Source organism: Malania oleifera, chromosome 8, assembly GCF_029873635.1.
Source record: "Malania oleifera isolate guangnan ecotype guangnan chromosome 8, ASM2987363v1, whole genome shotgun sequence".
Classification (NCBI taxonomy): domain Eukaryota; kingdom Viridiplantae; phylum Streptophyta; class Magnoliopsida; order Santalales; family Ximeniaceae; genus Malania; species Malania oleifera.
In genome coordinates this window covers 27,853,501-27,873,161 of record NC_080424.1, presented here as the reverse complement: position 1 = coordinate 27,873,161, position 19,661 = coordinate 27,853,501, and the positions used below count along the sequence as shown (strand labels likewise).

The window sequence follows — 19,661 nt, the reverse complement described above, 5'->3', positions numbered from 1 at the left end:
ATGCATATAGTATTCGATATAGTGTATAGTGAATGTATATATTAAGATTTGACATATTAAACCAAAACCACTTCCCAAACCTTTAGTTATCACCACTCCTAAACCTAGGAACTAAGGGAAGATTAGAATATTTATATAATTTCTATTGGAATCCAATCTTCCTTTGGTCCTACAGGATATGCTTTCCTGACAATCCATTCCGTTTTCTTATCTAAGCCTCTGGCACTTCTACATAGACAAGCAAACTAGTTGTGCCCTTTTCTTTTATAAGATAAGCAAGTATTATATACATGTGAAGAGTTTTGCTTATATCTTCTTTTTCTAATTAGGACCATGGAATATACAAGATGACCCCCTTTTTAAGGAAGTATTCCTTTTAACTCTTAAGGGCCTATTATGATTATTCTTTTCATTTTTAACTTTGAGTGTTACTTTAGAATAATCATCTATTTCTTCTTCTAAGCAACTAATTTTCAATATCTTTATAATTTTCTTTTTTTCTAATGCGGCATGATAATCTTTTAGATTTTTTAATTGTGCTACCAACTTTTTGCTTTTGTTTTTTAGAAAGATTTTCTACTAAGACATCCTAATTGTAATCTTATAAGTATTAAAGAATTTCTTTTTCAATTTCTCATAAGATGTCATGCTTCCAAAATTAGATGCACATGATTCAACACAAGATTTAATACAAGAATTATCACCTGAATCAGTGCGTGCATTATCATCACAAGAAACATAAGATGATTCATAGCATGATGTATTACATGATATAACACAAGAAACATTAATTACATCATTAACTAAAATAGAAGGTGAATCATATACCTATTCATTAATAAACGTTATTGGCCCATGATTTACCTCCTCTTGATCTTTTGGAGTTAAAATGTTCGAGTAGTAGACTCCTCCTTTTTGCTTCCTCCATATCTCCTTTCCAGCTCTTTCGAAATTTCTTGTACACTTTTACATGCCATGATCTCAAGAAAAATACTAGAATCTAATGCAAGATATAACATGTCTATGGCATATAAATTTGCATGCATAAACCTAACATTTTCATCCAAGGGCATACGAATTCCATTAACAATCACCCGCTAGGCCATCCAATCCATTGATTTTATAAATACGCTCATTCTAATTTTCCAGGTGGTGTAATCGATACCACAAAACACAGGAGGCGTAGAAGGTGACTGTCCCTCATCGAATGGGGATACACCAAATTGAGTCATTGCGATCTTTTACAAAAACGTGTAAGTTTATGCAATGAGACCCTGATACCAATTGTTGGAATTTGTGTATTCTCAAGAGGGGGGTGAATTAGGTATTTTAAAATTTTTTCCTAGGTTTAATCAAAATCACAATTAGTATTTTGCAACCTAGGGTCTATCAAAGCAAATACCAATTACCCAACAATATTTGACTAAGCAGATGAATAAAACATATATAGCACACTTAGTATTTCCTAACTACCTAACGCGTGTATGTGAAGCAGTTAAAGCTGTAAGCAATTTAAATCATACACAGCGTACACGATATATCAAATATGAACATACATGTGCAAGAAAGATAAATAGTAAAGAGAGACACACACACAATATGTTATCGGGGTTCGGCCAATACTGTCTACTTCCCGCCTCAAGCTAACAAGTAAGAGGATTCCACTACCTTTGCCCACTTAAGGGTGGAGCGACACCGATTATAATTACCCTTTCCTTACTAGGCAAGAGAATACCCCAGGTCAGATTATAGGGTTGACCCCAACCTTTACATCTAAACCTTAGAAAGGTGCAACTAGTTTTATTAACCGGGTCTAAACCATCCGGTACTTTCTTAACTGGGTTTAAGTAATCTGGTGCACGTTACAGGCCAATGTAATCCTCTTTCGACCACACGTCGGGAATACAACAATAATCAAATATTTGTGTATAAGAAACGTGCTTTTATACTAAGCAAATGATATACAACAATAAGTACAAATGTCACGCCCCGAACTCGGAAATGGGACCCGGGGGTGAAAATTGTAATCTAACCTGTCCCCGTATCATAGAAATCATCACAGATACAGCACAAAAGGATGAGGGTTCGACCCCGTGGGGTTCCCAGACACCCTAAACACATCCAATCATAATCATATACGTAGCGAAAAAAAGGTCTTCTATATACATATGCAGTACCATACCAGAGTCTATACACGAGCCAAACACAACTCTATCAAAATGTACAACCGGATGCCTAAATACGACTCAAAATGGCAATCCAACAAAATTACAATCCTAGCACTTACCCAGCACTAAATGTAGTACATCGGCCACTATGCTCCCTACACTAGGACGCTAGTTCCGGTTACTTAAAGGATTTGCAAAAATGTACGTACAGCAGGGGTGAGACACCTCTCAGTAAAGAAGAACACAGGTTATATCGGTGTGTGGCATTTGAGTGTTATCATGATACAACATACACGCAGTTAAATGCATTCCAGTACTAATTTACACAGTGCATACACGCACACATACGGTGGCCATTTATACGCAGCCCCGTCACATACATACACATGATCAGTAATCCCTAGTGTTGTCACACTCTTCGGCCCGAAGCCGGCCCGCGACATACGACGTTGGCCCGTAGCCAACCCGCGAACACGGCGCCATCGGCACATGGCTAGTCCCCAACTCCCATGGCATCGTACCGGTGCTAAACTGGTGGATCCACACCCTTCGGCCTGATCTATCAGAATAGGCTCACGCCCTCGGATATAAAGCAGGACACTCTTGCCCACATGGCAGGCGGTAAAATACAGGCCCTCAGATATAGAGTTAAACACTCTCAGTACCTGGAATCATTTCGGAATCGCGTTCATACTAGCATTTCAACATATCACACACACATGCATGCTCATATAACCAAACAAACCACACTCATTTGGTAATCTAAATCATGGTTTTCCAAACAAATACAGTTTAAACAAAGTCAAGGCACAACCATCCCAATATCACAATATAAATCACATATATACTTGGTTTTCAACAAAACCCGGGATTCAGCCCGTCGCCCCCTTTTCCCCAAAACTGTAATAATGAAAAACCTATAGTTTTCCCTGTTAGATCCCCCCAAATGAGTAATCAAAACACACACAAGACCGTGGATCACAGTTCCACCGAATCCGATTTAAAAAATAACCAATATAAACATAGTTCCCCTTACCTTAACCCCGTAAACAAATCCCAAACTCCAAGGTCCCTAAACAGCGAACCGAGTTCTAAAACCTACAAATCACAGTACATAATATGTTCGCAAGACAATTACCTACAAATTTACCCAATCAGAATTGAAAACTAAGCCTTACCTCGATTTTACGCCGAAACCCAAAAATCTCCGAAACGAGATTCTGATCCGTAGAAGTTGTAGAGAATCCTTCTACAATCCTCGTGGTAGCTTCCATTTTTTGATTCCGTCAACGATCGACAAAGAATTCTAGAGAGGAGTAGGGAGAGGTTTAGAGAGAGAGAGAGAGAGAGAGAGAGAGAGAGAGATATTTGAGATTTCTTAATGAGGAAGCAAAGGAAATTTCCTTTTATAGCCCTTTGACCCAGCAATTTCCAATTTTGCCCCTCTCTTAATATTTAAATCCATTTTTCATATTTCGGTTTCTTACAACAAATGCACTCATGTATGATATGAAAATAAAACTCAAGTGAGTATGTATATTTTTCACACAAAAATATTTTATAATCTTTGAGAGGATGTGTATGATGAATGCTTCAAAGATTCAAACCCTAATACTAATTTTCCCAATAATGATATTAAAAATTTTGGCACAAAGGAAAGTAAAGGTTTGTAGCTTAAAATAATTTTTGCAATGAAGAACAAGTAAGCTCATGATGTCTTGCAATGGATGTGCAAGATTCACCAGCAATATGAAATTTCTCCAACAAAAAGTTTATCAATATGAAATAAGTGGAGAAACTTTAACTTTACTCTCTAAAAATTTTTTTCTAAAATGAAGTAGTGAATGAGAGTAAATGAATTTTTGGTGTGTAAATAAATGCCCAAAATGAATGCTCTCCAAAAGAAAATTTTCAAACTAATAAGTGTAGGAGAGTGTAAAAAATGAATAAGGATAAAAAATATTCTTGGAGGAATTTCTCTCTAATCTATCTATTAAAAATGGAGTAATAAGGGGGGATACATAAAGTCTGAGGTAAATATGACCGCTAGGGACACATAAGGCATTTTAAGGTTTATTTAATTAAAATAAAACATGTTTTAAGCGCTTAAAATAACATAAACCCGAGAGGTTCAATCGACCGAGGACAAGGGCTGGTCGGTCGAGTCAAGGCGAATTTTGAACCTTCGTAGGTTTGGTCGACCATGACCTAAGGCCGGTCTGCCAGTTCTTGATGGTCGATTGGCTGAGGGCATTTTGAACTTAATTGGCTGGTCGGCTGAGGAAGGTAGGAAGGCCAAATTTTACGTTTAGTCGACCATGGAATCTATGTTCAAATTCGGTCAGTCGACCGAGCTTTAGTCAAACTTTTGACTTTCGGCCAACAATGTGTTCAATCGACTAAGCTGATAAATACTGGAATTGGTCAGTCGATTGAGCTCTGTTACTTCCTCAATTTAAACCCAGATTTTGACCCTAAAGTAATTTTCAAAAACCCTTTTTTGATTTTAACTTTTATAAAAAGGATTTTGAATAAAGTAAGGGGTTCAGTAGACCAAGGCTTTTTAATTAAGTCTAAAAATGCAACGTTGACCGACCTCAGGTTTGGTTTCCTACGGTCAGTCTATGGTTATTTTAAGCTTACATTCACATCATGCAAGCAATGCATTATTACATATCAAAACTTAAATATTAAATGTATTTATAATAAAAAATAAATGTCTTCTTCTTCTTTTGCTCTTCCCTTCTCCATGGAATGCGCCGGTTGATGTGAGCTTTAAGTTCCGTCTTGACTTTCATTTTTCTGTATCTTATGTCCATGTTGAAATGTAAACTTGCTCACACACTATATGTACACATAAGATACTTGTGTTTTGTCAGCATCAAAACAGTGATTAGACTCACAAAGTAAACACTTCTCGTGCATAGCATGGGTCTCAACTGGTATTTTAGTATTTTCACATACTTAAGTTAATTTAGCTTAACAATATTGTAACTTCTTATAATTTTGAAAATCACAAAGGTGGTTAGTGATTATAATTAAATCACAAGGTGTCTTGTTATTTTTTTTATTTATCAAATCATAAGGAGGGTTATGTATTTTAATTTATAGTTTTAAAATATACCCACAATTTGTCATTATCTTAAACTCACCTCCAATTATTTTAAATGTTAAATTTTAAAATTTATTCATAACTTCTCATTATTCAACTTTCCCTATAAATTGTTATATTTTAAAAATAAATACGATTAAAAATGTGGGGGCATACAAATAGGATGTGCCCATCACTAATTTTTAATCATATTAAAGTAAAATTTTATTCATAATAATATTTAAAATATTTAATAAAATTATTATTTTTTATTAATTATATTATCAAAAATCCTTATTTAAACAATTTTTTTTAAAAAAATTCTTAATCTAAAACATTTATTTATGGTGGGTGTGGATTATAATTGCCACCTCTACATATTGGCAATGAAACCGTCACTACATTTCTCATTATCGCTTATTGAAATCCTGTTGCTCTCACTCGTTCGTCATTTTAACTAATTACATAAGATATTTTAGTATTTTTCACACATTTGAGTTAAATTAATGGTATTATAACTTTTTTAATTTTAAAAAAACACAATAGTGGTTAGTAATTGTAGTTAAATAACGAGGTAAAAACAACGACAACAATAAAATCAAGCCTTAAGTCTCACTAGGTGGAGTCAGTTATATGAATTCTTTTCCGCCAATTTATGCGATCATTGACAATTTTTTTTTGACAAATTTAAGGCTATTAAATTTTTACTTACAAGTTATTTTAAATCTATCCCTACCCTTTCTATTCCCCCTCCCACAATAACTAACTCACTCCTCCTCATTTGCGTACTATGTGACCTATGTTGCAAGTGCCTAAATCTTTTAAGTCATCCCTCCCTTATTTTATCTTCTATAGGAGCTACACCTAACTTACCATAAATATGTCCATTCCTTCATTTATCTTTCAATGTTATACCACTCATCCATCTAAGCATTCTCATATCGACAATTTTTATTTTTTTGATATTCTGTTTCTTCGTCGCCAACATTCTAATTCATATTGCATAACTTGTCTTATAGTCGTCCTATAAAACTCCCTTTTTAATTTTAAGTGTATTTTACAAAGCACACTTGAAACACTTTTCCATTTTACCCAACTTACTTTAATCTATGCTTTACACTATCTTCAATTTCTCTTTCAGATTGCATAATAAATCCAAGGTATCGAAATCTACAAGTGATATTTATTTCTTCATCATCAAGTTTAACTTTGTCTCCAATATTCCTCCTATCATTACTAAAATTACATTTCACATATTATGTATTATTTCTCCTTATCCTAAAGCCTTTAGATTCCAAAGTTTCTTTCCATAATTCTAACTTAGCCTCTACTCCACCCCTAGTTTCGTCACTTAATACAATATCATTTGTAGACAACATACCCTTCTGAACCTCATTTTGAATGCTCTTAATCAATTGGTCCATCACAAAAGTAAAAAGATAAGGGCTCAAAGTAGATCCTTGATCTACACCTATGATGATTGGAAATTCTATAGTTCCTCCATCTATAGTCCTTACACTAGTCATTACTCTATTGTACATATCCTTAATAACATCAGTATACTTGCTACACTTTTTTTTTTTTAATTAAAACTCACCGTAGAACTTCCCTAGGTACCCTATCATATGCTTTCTTTAAGTCAATAAATATCATATGCAAGTCTCTCTTCTTTTCCCTAAACTTTTTCATTAGTCTTCTTAAAAGATATATAGTTTCTATGGTAAATCTCCTAGCCATAAAACTAAATTGATTTTCTAAGACTTTCGTTTTTAACCTTAATCTTTGTTCAACTACCATTTTTCACGAATTCATCGTATAACTCATAAGTTTAATTCCACGATAGTTATTACAATTTAGAATATCTTCTTTATTTTTGTATATAAGTATTAAAATATTTTTCCTCTATTCATCTGACGTTTTCTAGGTTTTTATAATCGTGTTAAATAAATTAGTTAACCATATAATTCTGTTATCACCTAAGTATTTCCAAACTTCAATTAGGATGTTATCCAATTCTATAACTTTTCCATTTTTCATATTTTTAAGTGCAAACTTAACCTCGTTAGCTTTAATTTTGCGAACAAAAATCATATTTTTAGTCTTTTCCTCATTTGTCAGTTTTAAGTTTAAGCCTTCTATTTGGTTTTCATTAAACAACTTACTAAAATAAGTTCACCATCTTTCTTTTATGTCTTCCTCCTTAATCAAGACAATATCATGATCACTTTTTATGCATTTTACATTTCCTAAGTCCTTACTGTTCTTTCTTTAGCTTTAGCAAATTTAAATATATTTTTTTCTTTTCTTTTGTATCTAATTAATCATACAAACTATTAAATGATCTATGTTTAATTTCACTAACGAATTTTTTTAACATCTTTTCTCGTTTTTTTTGCTTTTCAAAATTACCCATATTTCTCGCATTTTATACCAAATTCTTTTTGCCTTTATAAATTTTTGAACATCTTTATCTTGCCACCAACTTTCTTTGCTATTCGAGAATCTTCCATTAATTCACCTAAAATCTCTTTTACTATATTTTTAATATAACTAGCTAATTTACTCAAAAGAGTATTTGTATCTATCTATCATCTATAGTCCAATCCTCATTTTGATTATTTTATCTTTAAATTTTTTATATTTTTTTCCCTTTAAATTCAACCACACAGTTCTTTTACCCTGGTTTATTCCATCCTCTATAGTTTAATTTTTTAATACATATATCTAACACTAAGACTCTATGTTGTTAGGTTAGGCTTTCACTTGGAATAACTTTACAATCTTTACATGATGAACGATCTACTCTCCTATTTAAAAATAAATAAATCTATTTGACTTCTATTTTGTTCGCTTTTAAAGGTCATTAAGTGTTCTTATTTATTTTTAAAACAAGTATTCATTGTAATAAAATCGTATGACATAGCGAAGTCTAAAATCATCCCCTTAGACTCATTTTTGTTTCCATATCTGTATCCTCTATGTATCATCTCATAACTTTTATTATCCTTTCCAACGTGCCCATTCAGATCTCTTCCAATGAATATTTTCTTAGTCTTTGGTATGCCTTATATATTACTATCCATATTTTTTCAAATTTGTCTTTTAAGATTTTCTACTAAGCCTAATTGATGAGCATAAACACTAATGATATTTATTATCTCTTGGCCTAATACTATATTAATTTTTATAATTATATCCGTTACATTATTTACATCAACAACGTTATCTTTTAAGTTTTTGTTTATAATAATTCATACTTCATTTTTATGTTTTCTTTTTCATTATACCAAAGTTTAAATATTGATTTATCAATTTCTCTAACTTTCTCCCCCACCCACTTAGTTTTTTGAAGACAAATTATATTAATTTTTTGTCTAATCAGCGAGCCCACAATTTCTATGCTTTTACTCGTAAGTTTCCCTATATTCTAAGTTGCTAATTTAATTCTAGTTTCCTTAACTAGTTTTTTTACCTGCTCAAGTCCAAAATGATACAGGAATCCTCGCATATTTGATACCCTACTTGGGCGCTGACACGGCGCGTTGTTTTGGGGTAACGACCTAGTTCATCCTCCCCCACTTTTCGAGACACCTGGGTGGTATAAGTACAACACATTGTTCGTAGGGGATGCCGCAGCAAATACTTGGTTAGGATTCATATCACGACGATTTGACAAATTTTACATTAGTTTCGTAACACAACCTTCATCCTTTACTTGAGCTTGGGACCAGCAGTGTGTGAAAAAAAATTGAACATTAAGTGTATCAAAGCAGAGTAAATTAAATGACAAGATGTCTTGCTATTTTTTGTTTGATCAAATCATAAAAAGGGTTATGTAATTTTTTTAATTTATAATTTTAAAATATATCCACAATTTGCCATTATCTTTAACTTACCTCCTATATCCTAAAAATAGAATTAGCATTTTAAATTTTAAATTTTAAATTTTAAAATCTATTTTTAACCACTCATTATTTCAACTTTTCCAAAAAAAATTGCTTTATTTTAAAGATAAAGACGGTTAAACTCTGGGAATACAAATAGGATTTGCCCATCTCTAATTTCTTTTCATATTAAAATAAAATTTTATTCTTAATTTTATTTAAAAATTCAATAAAATTGTTATTTTTTCTTAATTATATTATCAAAATTCTTAATTTAAATGATTAAAACAAAATCCTTAATCTTCTCTAGAAGATTCCCTCACCGGTCCTCAGTCTCTTCTTCGGGGCAGTTCGAGCTCCTGAAAGATTCTAAGCCCTCACGTCTGCGCAACGCCGCAGGGGCGCACCCTCTTATCATGCGCATTTGACGTCTTCTCAGTCTCCTCTAATGGCGAACTTGTGCACCGATTCTCCACTCTCTCGTCGCATCGTCCATGCCTTCTTGACTTTCCTCGATTCTGGTTCTCTCTCTCTGTCCCCCTTTGAGTGTGTGTGTGTGCATTCTTTGTATATTTTTGTTCTGCTTTGAATGCGTCTATTTTTTTTAATTTCCTGACAGTTTGATTATATCTTACTTAAAGGTTGGAAATTTAAAATTCTTTTAAAATTGTTTCTCAGTTATTTTGACGTGTTTGATTTGTTAATTTCTTGACATATTGTTTCTTAATTAAATTATGGGAATTGAATATTTGTAACAGACTACAAAATAAAATGCTAATTTGCTTTAGCTTTGTCTTTGCTTTCTGATAGATCATTGCGGTTAGAATAGTTTGACTTGGAGGAACTGCAAATGCCTTGGTTTATCATCGAAAGTGGGTTTTAGGTTTTGACTGATTTTGCTTTCAGCAGTGCATTTGAAATGTTATTCCTGAGTCATTTTACTTGAATTGAAGTCATGTGCTTGAAAAATTCCAAAATAAATAATTCCGTATTAGAGATATTTTTGAAAATTGACTTATTTTTTATTCCATTAAATACCAAAAGTTGGAAACGAAGTGAAATTGCGATTCCTACGGCCATTCAATGTTACTAACAGTAATTGCATTCCAAAAGTAATTCCATTCTTGCCTTGATGCCATTCTTCCCCGACTCATTTTCTGCTTCTATTCCATTTCGCAAACAAAATGTTGGTTAGCAAATGATCAACTGAGACAATATTTTCAATGATTTTGGTTGTCTTAATCAACTTTGAAGCATCATTGCATTCTTACTTCTCACACTTGTTTATGGTGCCCAAGCATTTATGTTAATTTTTAAGCTAAAATTCGAAGTTAGTTTAGTTTGACTATTGGTTCTACCTTCCTTTGCCATGGTTTGCTAGTTTTGCCTTTTATTTTGATAAAAATTGTTTCCTGACCATTTGCATGCTTTTGATATATTCTTATTTTATTTAGGTGCTTAGTTCTCATTGTTAAATTCCTTTGGTGATGTTAGTGATGTAGTGGCTTCCTTTAAAACAGTTAAACCTGCTCCTGGTGTTGATCTTGAAGGTCTTGAGGTTGCTAGGGAATGTTTGACAGAAGTATTTAAGCTAGAGCCTAGTTCCGTTGATGATCGGGCTGACGCTGATCTACTGGTGAACATGTTTAGTTCACTGGAAGGAAGTAGGCAAAGCGAAATCAGATCAGATATAAGCCACACTGGAGTTTCAGTTGATGCTCCTAGTACATCCTCGCCAAAGAATGCTGTTGATTCTGATTATTTAAAGGCAACAAAATCTACTGTATATTTCGTCTTATACTAGTTTTATATTTATTTATTTTATGGGGAGATTAGTGGTTCCTCTGTTTGTGGTGCCTTTCATAAATTTATGGGTTTTCCTGTCATGTGTTTAAGTAGGTTCATTATCTGAAAACATGAACTACTTTGGATCAGAACATTTTTTTTTTCCATGATGGGTGAGGAGCAAGATATTCATTACAAGGAAAACCCCGGGGAGGGGGGAGTTGGGGGCGGGGAAGGGGGGAATCGACAATTCGTATACAAGAGAAAGGAAAAAATAAAAATCTCATTTACAAGACAATATATATATTTTTTGAAAGCATAAAGCAGCCTGTACATGCGAAAAAGGCTGTCTTTTAAACCAAAACTTCAAGGTATTGAATGTATGGTCCCTCAAAATATTTGTCAGATGCTTTGGTCCAGAAAGTATATTTGGCATTGAATGTATGGTCTACAACATGTTCATTTCTCCTTTTACACGTTTATTAAGATGGCCTATTCATTAACAAGCATAAGGTAAGAAAATATTTTGAGGTGATTATATTTTGTGCATGCTCATTATGCTTATTATATTTTCAAGTTTAAGATAGCACTCATCATATTGCTGTTAAAACTTGATTTTTTCATTCATAGGTCCTGCATGTTATTTATTTATGGCTGCATAGTCTTGAGTTTATCAACTTCGAGATGATAAGATAAAACTTAAATATAATCCATCAACATGAAAATATTTGGTAAAAAAAACATTGCCCTCCCTTGAAGTTTGCATGAAGACGTGGACGTTTCAAAAATCCACACCTACCTAAGATTTGGCAAAGGGAAAGGGATGTAGATCTCCCTTGAGTTTTAAAAATCCCATGGACCTCTTGGACATTTGATACTTGGGTTACAGAGTTCTATCAATTATGAAGAGGAGCTTAAAAGGAGGTTTTTAAAATTAGGGTTTGTAAATCTTGTTTCTTTTTATTTATTTTCTTTTTAATTTTTAATTTTGGTTTTTCTTGTTTCTTCCTTAGTTCCTTTTTTGAGGATATCTTGTTCTCTTTTGGGTTGTAATTCTTTCTTCTTAATAATTTTTTTTTTTATCTTTGTGATATCTATAACCCCTTGGGTTTGATGGTAAATTGACGGAGGGTATAAGTGTCCCAAAAGTCAAAATGTTTGAGCAAGGTTCTTGGTTTTTTGAAATCTTAAGGAAGGTTTGTATCTTTTTGTAAAACCTGAAGAGAGGTCCATGGGATTTTTTAAATAGCCCAACCCTAGAAGAGTTCAATGTCTTTTCTGCAAGATATTTTTCTATTGTTTACTTTTATGCATTTTAGGTAAATGCTTATGCATTGCGAGCATGTACCATTGGAAATGATTTCTTTTCCATATTTTTCATTCAAAGAAAAGGTATTTGTTAATTTTACATAGTTGTTTTTTGGATCTACTAGATGAAGGAATTTTGTGTTGTGTGATTTTTCCTGGAGGGTGCGGAATAAGTTATTTGGTTTATTGGGAGAGTTTAGGTTTGTTAAGAGACAGTTGAGGATTTTTTTTCGTAGTTTCTATTGTGGTTTTGGAAGGAGAATGGACAGGGCAGCGATTTGGAAATGTGCTTTCTTTGTAATTATGAGGGGGCTGTGGTTGGAACATAATGGGCTTATTTTTTTGGAGAAAAAGCTGACTTTTTTGAAGATTCAATTCATCGATCTCTATGGTGTGTTGATTATGGGAATTTTAAGGAAGTGAACTTTTCAGATATTCAACACGATTAGTGATATTTCTTGGTTTAATAATTTGTGCTGGAACTTTTTTTTTTTGTTTTTCTTTCTTGTTCTATATATATGTGTGTGTGTGTGTATTTGCATTGCTATTTGGTTTGTCCCAAATTTTGTTAAGGAGATGTCTTATTCTTCTTGCTTTATAATCTTAATCTATTAATGAACCTCTTCTTTTGCTATTAGAAAAAATCTATATGAAGGACAATAAAATAAGAAAAAATCCATCCAATAAAAAAAAATCTAAAAACAATTGTTCATCTACTATTGTAGGATCTTAAAGAAAGAGAAGAAACATGGTTATGTGTTTTTTCAAATTAGTTTTGGTTTGTTCTTGAAGTTGCATGTTATGATGTTTATCGATGGGCATTTTTGCCTTGGTTTTATTATGTAGATCATAAAGTTGGAACATTTGGGGTTGGGGAGTTTGGGTAAATGTTGTAAAATAAAGGTGGTTTTTGGCGAAGTTTCCCCTCATATTTTCATGACACTAGAGACTAAGTTAGAGAGGGTTGATGGGTTTCTTTTAGGATTATTTGGGATTCTAGGTTCAAATATTGGGTGTGATCAACTTCTACTGGTATCTAAGGAGGCATTTTGGTTATTTGGGACACTAGGTTTGCATGCAATCTTGATGTTTTTCTTTATTTCTTTTCTGTGTCTGTTTTTCATGATATGAAGGGTAAAGGACAATGATGGTTTATTTCTGGTCTACTAAGGGGTTTTTTAATGGGAAGAGCTTGTAGTGGTTTATTGTTTGTGCTGTCCTACTTGGATTCTTGGGGGGGGGGGGGGGGGGGGCGGGGTGTGTTCCTTGAGGACAATGTTGTGAAATTCCAAAAGGCAATTATTTTGTTGAAAATTTCCAAAAGGATTCTGGGATTGAAGAGCAACTTGTTCAGGAGCAGGGCATGGAAGTGGGTGGCAGGGATGTAAAGGGGTTTGAGACCCTAAAAGTTTGTGCTACTTTGGAATGGTTGCTCTCCTACGTTGGTCTTCCTCTTGAAGGCAACCCTAACACTGTTGTTTTTGTGGGATTTTGTGATTGAAAGGGTTGGTGGGGGGCAGGTGGGAAAAAACTTACTTTTCTTTAGGAGGTTGCACCACCCTCATTAGTGCTGCCCTATCTAACATCACTCTTTACTTTTCTTTTTAGAGTGCTCAAGCGTGCTAGAATCCTTGAGAGGATGATGCATGACCTTCTTTGGTTAGGTTGTTGGGAGAAGAGAGATCACCTCATAAGCTGGGAGGTTGTTAGCATACCTAAACAAGAAGGGAGGCTGGGGCTTGGTAATGTGGTTTCCAGAAATATCTCTCTAGTTGGAAAGTAAAATCTCAAGGTGTTCCTCTTGGAACTTAACTCCTTGTGGTGTGAGGTGATTAAGGGTAAGTACGGGATTCACCGAAATGGATGAGATTCTTGAGGAAGGGGCATTGATTGGTGACTAGGAGTAAGTTCGTGTCCCAGGTTGTTTGTCTTTTCTTCCCCATCACCCATTTCAAAGTGAGAACTTGCAGCAGAGTTCAGTTTTGGGAGGTTGCTTGGGTGCACCTATCAATGCCTTTTTTTTTTTGAAGGGGATTTCTTTCCTATATTTCTATTTTTTCTTGAATTCCAATGAAAGAGAGGTTGATGAGCTTATCATTTTACTCAACACATTGTATAATTTTGTTCCGTTTAATAGGGGAGATGAGGGGGTTTGGAAGGTGACTTGTCAGGACTCTCTTCCACCGTCTTTCTTCCTTTGCCTACTTAAATCTCCTTCTCCCATTTCTTCTGTTGAAGCCACATCATTTGGAAGGCGGAGGTCCTTTGTGGATTTGGACTTTCAACTGGACGGTGATGATTAATAGGATTGACAAATGCAATTTGTTACCAATTAGAAGGCCTTATAGGGCCCTTGGCCTTGATATGTTTGTGATATGCCACGAGTATGATGACATGAATGCTCATCTCTTCCTTCTTTATAGCAACCCATCTCTAGAGTATCCTTTTTTCTTGCTTTGGTGAAGCTTAGATGCCATCTCTAGCGGTGGGTGATTTTTTTTGCACATGAGATTTGGGGTTTTGGTTTGAGTCGGAAGGGTGGAGTTTTATGGCACAACCTGTTGTTTGCTATTTTGTGGGGTTTATGGATGGAGAGGAATGCTAGATTTTCTAAGGATTACGCTTCCTCTTTGTTTCTTTTGTTGGATAGAGCAGTGTTCTTGGCCTCTTTATGGCCATTCCTTTTGGATTTTTCAGGGTGTGCTGCTGCTTGATCTCGTTAGGGATTGGAAGGCAGTGTTATTGTAATTTTCTGGCAGTTTTTTTTTTTATCTTTAAAGGTTTTCTTGTCTTCCTCCTATTGCATTTTCCATTTGAGGATCTTATTCTCCCATTTGTACATTCTTTCCCCTTCTTGGAATATATCTACTTTTTCTATAAAAAGCATGGTGTCTAGGGTGACTTTAAGGTCTTTAGATCCACTAATGAAAAATTGGGAGGGTCTAGGATCACTCGTAGTATGAAGAGTTCTGATACTTTCATAAGAGATTGTGATTCACAGTTTTCTGGTTTGCTGGGGTTAGTAGGTTGGTAGCTACTAGGATTGACTGATTTTCATTCTTTATAGTTTGGGAGGGTGCTTTCCTTAATCATTCTCAAGAAGTGATCCTTAGAGTGGTTTTTGATATCTGCCCCTTAGTGCTTGCTTTGTTTTAAAAATATGTGGTTTACGCATCATGACCTTTGGAGGCTGGCCATGGAGTGGTGGGGCGAGTGTATAGTGGAAGGATGGGAGGGTTTTTTGCTTCTTGAGATGGATTATTATTATTATTATTATTATTATTTAATTGAAATTGAAATGTGAAAGTTTTTGGTGATTTGCGCTCTTGGAAAAAGATATTTTAAAAAACTGTGTTATAGATTGGTTGGCTGAGGAGGGGCTTCTCCGAGAGGATTTGTGGGTAGAAGGGCTCAACTGCCTAATGAGTTTGAGCAGGTTCTTTTGACAGACGATGGCAGTTGGAGGCAGAAGTCTAGGATGAATTGGGTTAAGTAGGGCGGTTGTAATATGAGATGCTCTCATCATGTGGCAAATGGTAGGTGGCAGAGGAAGTTTATAAAAGAACTGGAAGATGCTAGGGTGTGATTATTGATTTTTAAGGAATCTAGTCTTTGTGGAGGACAGAGGTAGGGCTATGATTGGGGGGTTGGATTGGTGCAGATTGCCTATAGAGGCCTTTTGAGGAGGAGGAGGTGGTTCGAGGCACAACCTCATTATGAAAAAACTAATGAAAAACTTTGAGGAATCGTTTAGGGATTGGGGGTTTTAGCGATCATTTAGTAAGGTGGGAAGAGGTTTGCAGGTCTAAATCGGAGGGAGGACTGGATCTTGAAAATTTGTTGTCTAAAAGCATCGCCCTCTTAGCTAAATGGTTATGGTGTTTTCCTCTAGAAGATCATTTCCTTTGACATAGGGTTATTAGAAGTAAGTATGGGTTAGGTGAGAATGGATGGGATAGCAGCGTTAATTTGTGATGTTCATTGGAGAGCCGGTGGAGATCTATTTCTCAGATTTATCCCTTATTTACTCCTCACATTAAATTTGTGGCGGGGAGGGGTTCTTGAATTCACTTTTGGAAAGATCTGTGGTTGGCCAATGCTGCTCTAGCCACATCTTCTTCTCGTCTTTCGCTTGAGCTCAAGGCAGAATACTATGGTTCCTTTCTTGGTAGTTGATTCAGGTAGCCCTTTGGTTTCTTGGAACTTCCATTTCGAATATCTCTTAATGATAAAGAGCTGATGGAACTGTCCCTTTTGTTGTCATTATTGAACATTGTCATTTTTCTTCAACTAGGGATACTTGTTCTTGGGCTTTGGATCATTTGGGGTGTATTTGTAAATCATTTCTTGAGTTTTTGACCTGTTCCAATTTTTGTTTCCCTCTTTATTCTTTTATTTGGAAAGCAAAAGCTCCCCCAAAAATTAAGGCTTCCATTTGGTTGATTATGCTTAATAAAATCAATACTAATAACCTATTGCAGATCAGCAGACCTTTGAAGGCCTTATTAGATGTTTGCGTGCTCTGTTACTTGAATTCTGACAGTACCTAATCTGTTTTAAAATGTGACTATGCATGGAGAATCAGGAATAAAACTATTTGGTGTGTTGGGTGAAACTGGGTTTGCTGCATTGGCAGAGGGAATTTTGTCAACTTATTATGAGGGCTTTGGAAGAAGGAAGGAGAGGGCTGCACTTTGGAAATGCAGCGTTTTCGCAGTGTTGTGGGGATTATGGTTGGAGCGTAATGCACAAATTTGTTAAGGGAGAAAATTGCATTGGCAGCTGATCTGGGAGAAGATTCAATACCTGGCCTCTTTATGGTGTGTTGGCTAGTGTTCTTTGTGGATACTGTTTCCCATAGTCAGAGCACTTTCATTGGTGATGGGCAGATTTTTGATGGTGCCTTCATGGTAAATGAGGTTGTGAAAGTTGCTTTGAATTTTCTTTGGAGGATTTGGAATATGCTTTTTGGTATTTCTAGAGAGAGCTGGGTATGCCCTTCTTCGGTTGGTGAATTATTAGCTATTTCTTTCACAGGCTTTGTTAGGAGAAAGGATAAGGCAGTCCTATGTGTGGAATACTTGCAGTTTTATGAGGGTTATGGTTGGAGCGTTATGCAAGGATATTCAATGGGAAGAAATTAAATGGGTGCTGGTTTGGGATAAAATTAAGTATTTGGCCGCACTGTTGTGCGTTGGGTTGGGTTTTTTCAGAGGATTTAGTTTCCATGAGTTACATAGAGATTGGAGGAACATATTGGTATTTTGATCTTTTATTTTCTGGTATTTATTAGTTATATTTTTCTGGATTGTTCCAGGCCTTTTTTGAAAGATGTCTCATTCTCCCTCGTGTAAATTCTCTTCTTACTAATAAAATCAATCTTCTTTTGTTATAAAAAAAAAATAAAAGGGAAAAGATGCTGTTAGAAGAAATAAGAGGGGTTTGGTTCTAAAGTTGCATTTGAAAAAGAAACTTGTGTTTGTGTTAGTTGGGGTTTCTTGGATTGAGTGCCCAGTAGAAAAGAGTTTGATGCAAGATGGAGTAAATGGATTAAGGGATGCCTTTCTTCTGTGTTTTATTTTTGGTTCTAGTGAATGGACCTAGGCTAAACCCTAGTTTAGAGCTTCTAGGGTTCTGAGATAGGGTGATCTTCTTTCTGCTTTCCTTTTTACCAGTGGCTGAGGCTTTGATTAGATGATTGAAAGGGGGGTTGAGAGGTTTGGTGGAAGGTATTAAGGTGGGCCATGAGAACTTAGACATATCGAATTTTTAGTTTGCAGATAACACCTTTATTTTTGTTTTGAAGGATATGGGTAGTTTCTCCAATTTCTTAACCATACAGGTGTTTGAATAAGTGTAAGGTCTTAGGATTAACTTCTCTAGGAGTGGCATTCTAGGTATCAGGAGTAATGGTAGTCCTTTTGCTAGGTAAGCAGGGTGCGGTGTTTGATTTGGCCTATTACCATTTATGTGTTGGGTGCCCCCTTAGGTAGTAACCCTATTGCTGGTTCTTTTTGGGACCTTGTCTTTGAGAGTGTTGCTAGGAACCAGGAGGCTGGTTAGGTGGGAGGGAGCATTTTTCATTCTTAGGGGTTGTATTACTCTTATTCATGCTTGTCTTTCGTCCATCCCCCTGCACTACCTGTCCCTTTTCAAATTCCCTGTGAATGACTTAGAGATTAGAGAAATTGCAGATGGACTTCTTGTGGTCAGGAATAGGTCAGCGTGACAGAGATAATATTGTAAAGTTGCGCTACTGTGAGTAGGTCCAAAAGGGAGGAAGGTCTGAGTCTACGTGATACGGTGTTCAAAAGCATTTCCTTGGCAAGGAAGTTACGGCACTTCCCTTCACAACTTTACTCTCTTTTGCACAAGGTAATCTGCAATAAGTTTGGACTTCATACACAACTGTTGGGATGCTATTATTGGGGCTAATTTCACTAATTCAAGTCCAGGATCATTGGATTGAGAATATATCCTCATCTCTCTCACTTATCTTCTATCATGATACCCTTATTTCTGCTTTCATCCTTGTTAAAGAGTTGATACATTGTTGGCCCACAACCTAACACCTTAAGCTCTTAGGTAAAGTGGCATTCTAACATGGTATAAAGCTGGTTACCAGGAGGTCCTAGGATCAGCCTTGTTGCCCGCTTTTATTGTTTGTTTGTTAAGAATTATCTTATTCCCTATAATGGGTGTTGTTTATCGATTGTTTCTCTCTCCATGTGTTGTTGAGCTCCACGTGCGGGGGAGTGTTAAGGCTTGAATATATTGTTGTATACGTGGGAGCTTTGTGCACCGGACTGCCCTTTTTTGGTGTTCTAGCCATCCTCTTGCAAGAGGGTGGATGAGAGAGAAAGCAGTGAGCTTACTCCCTTGGTTAATGTGCTTCATTCTTTTCTGTTCCAGCTGGGATTTGACAAAAGATTTTGAGGCTTGGTCTCTTCTGGGGTTTCTTCTTGTAAGACTTCCTATTCTCATTTAACTAACCCTAATGCTAATCCTTTTGCTCCTTACTCTTTCATTTGGAAAGCTAAAGTTACTTCAAAGATTAGGGCCTTTATGTGGACAGGATCTTGGGAAAAATTAATACTAATGGCTTGCTTCAAAAACGTAAACCCATCTGGTCCTTATCCCCTGATGTGTGTCTCCTCTGCTTTAGGAGTGGAGAGATTTGTTTGCTTTTGTTCTTACGTTGTCATTTTTCTTGGACCCTTTGGAGCAACTTGTTCGATGTTTTTGGAGAGTAGTGGGTGTGCCCCTGGCCCTCTACTCTTTGGAAGAGTTTTGTGCCATGAGCCTATGAGTTTAGGTGGGTTTTGGGAGAGGGAAGGAGAGAAAGGCTATGTGGTGTGCTCAACAAATGGCTATCTTTTGGTGCATTTGGATGGAGAGAAATGCCAGAATTTTTAAGAGTTTTGC

General features: G+C 35.4%; 1 protein-coding gene across 4 annotated transcripts in view; it reads left to right on the top strand.

The window, feature by feature from the left end:
• The first annotated feature begins 9,427 nt into the window (after nucleotides 1-9,427).
• Nucleotides 9,428-19,661, top strand: part of LOC131162045 (small glutamine-rich tetratricopeptide repeat-containing protein 2) — a 63,507-nt gene continuing 53,273 nt past the window's right edge. The window contains exons 1-2 of one of the 4 annotated variants that reach the window (XM_058118153.1): nucleotides 9,428-9,664; nucleotides 10,664-10,911. In XM_058118153.1, coding sequence (XP_057974136.1) covers nucleotides 9,592-9,664; nucleotides 10,664-10,911 — 321 coding nt within the window. In that variant the 5' untranslated portion in view covers nucleotides 9,428-9,591. Of the gene's footprint in view, nucleotides 9,665-10,663; nucleotides 10,927-19,661 lie in introns of all 4 variants that reach the window. The other 3 variants (XM_058118152.1, XM_058118155.1, XM_058118154.1) reach the window with 3 other exon arrangements.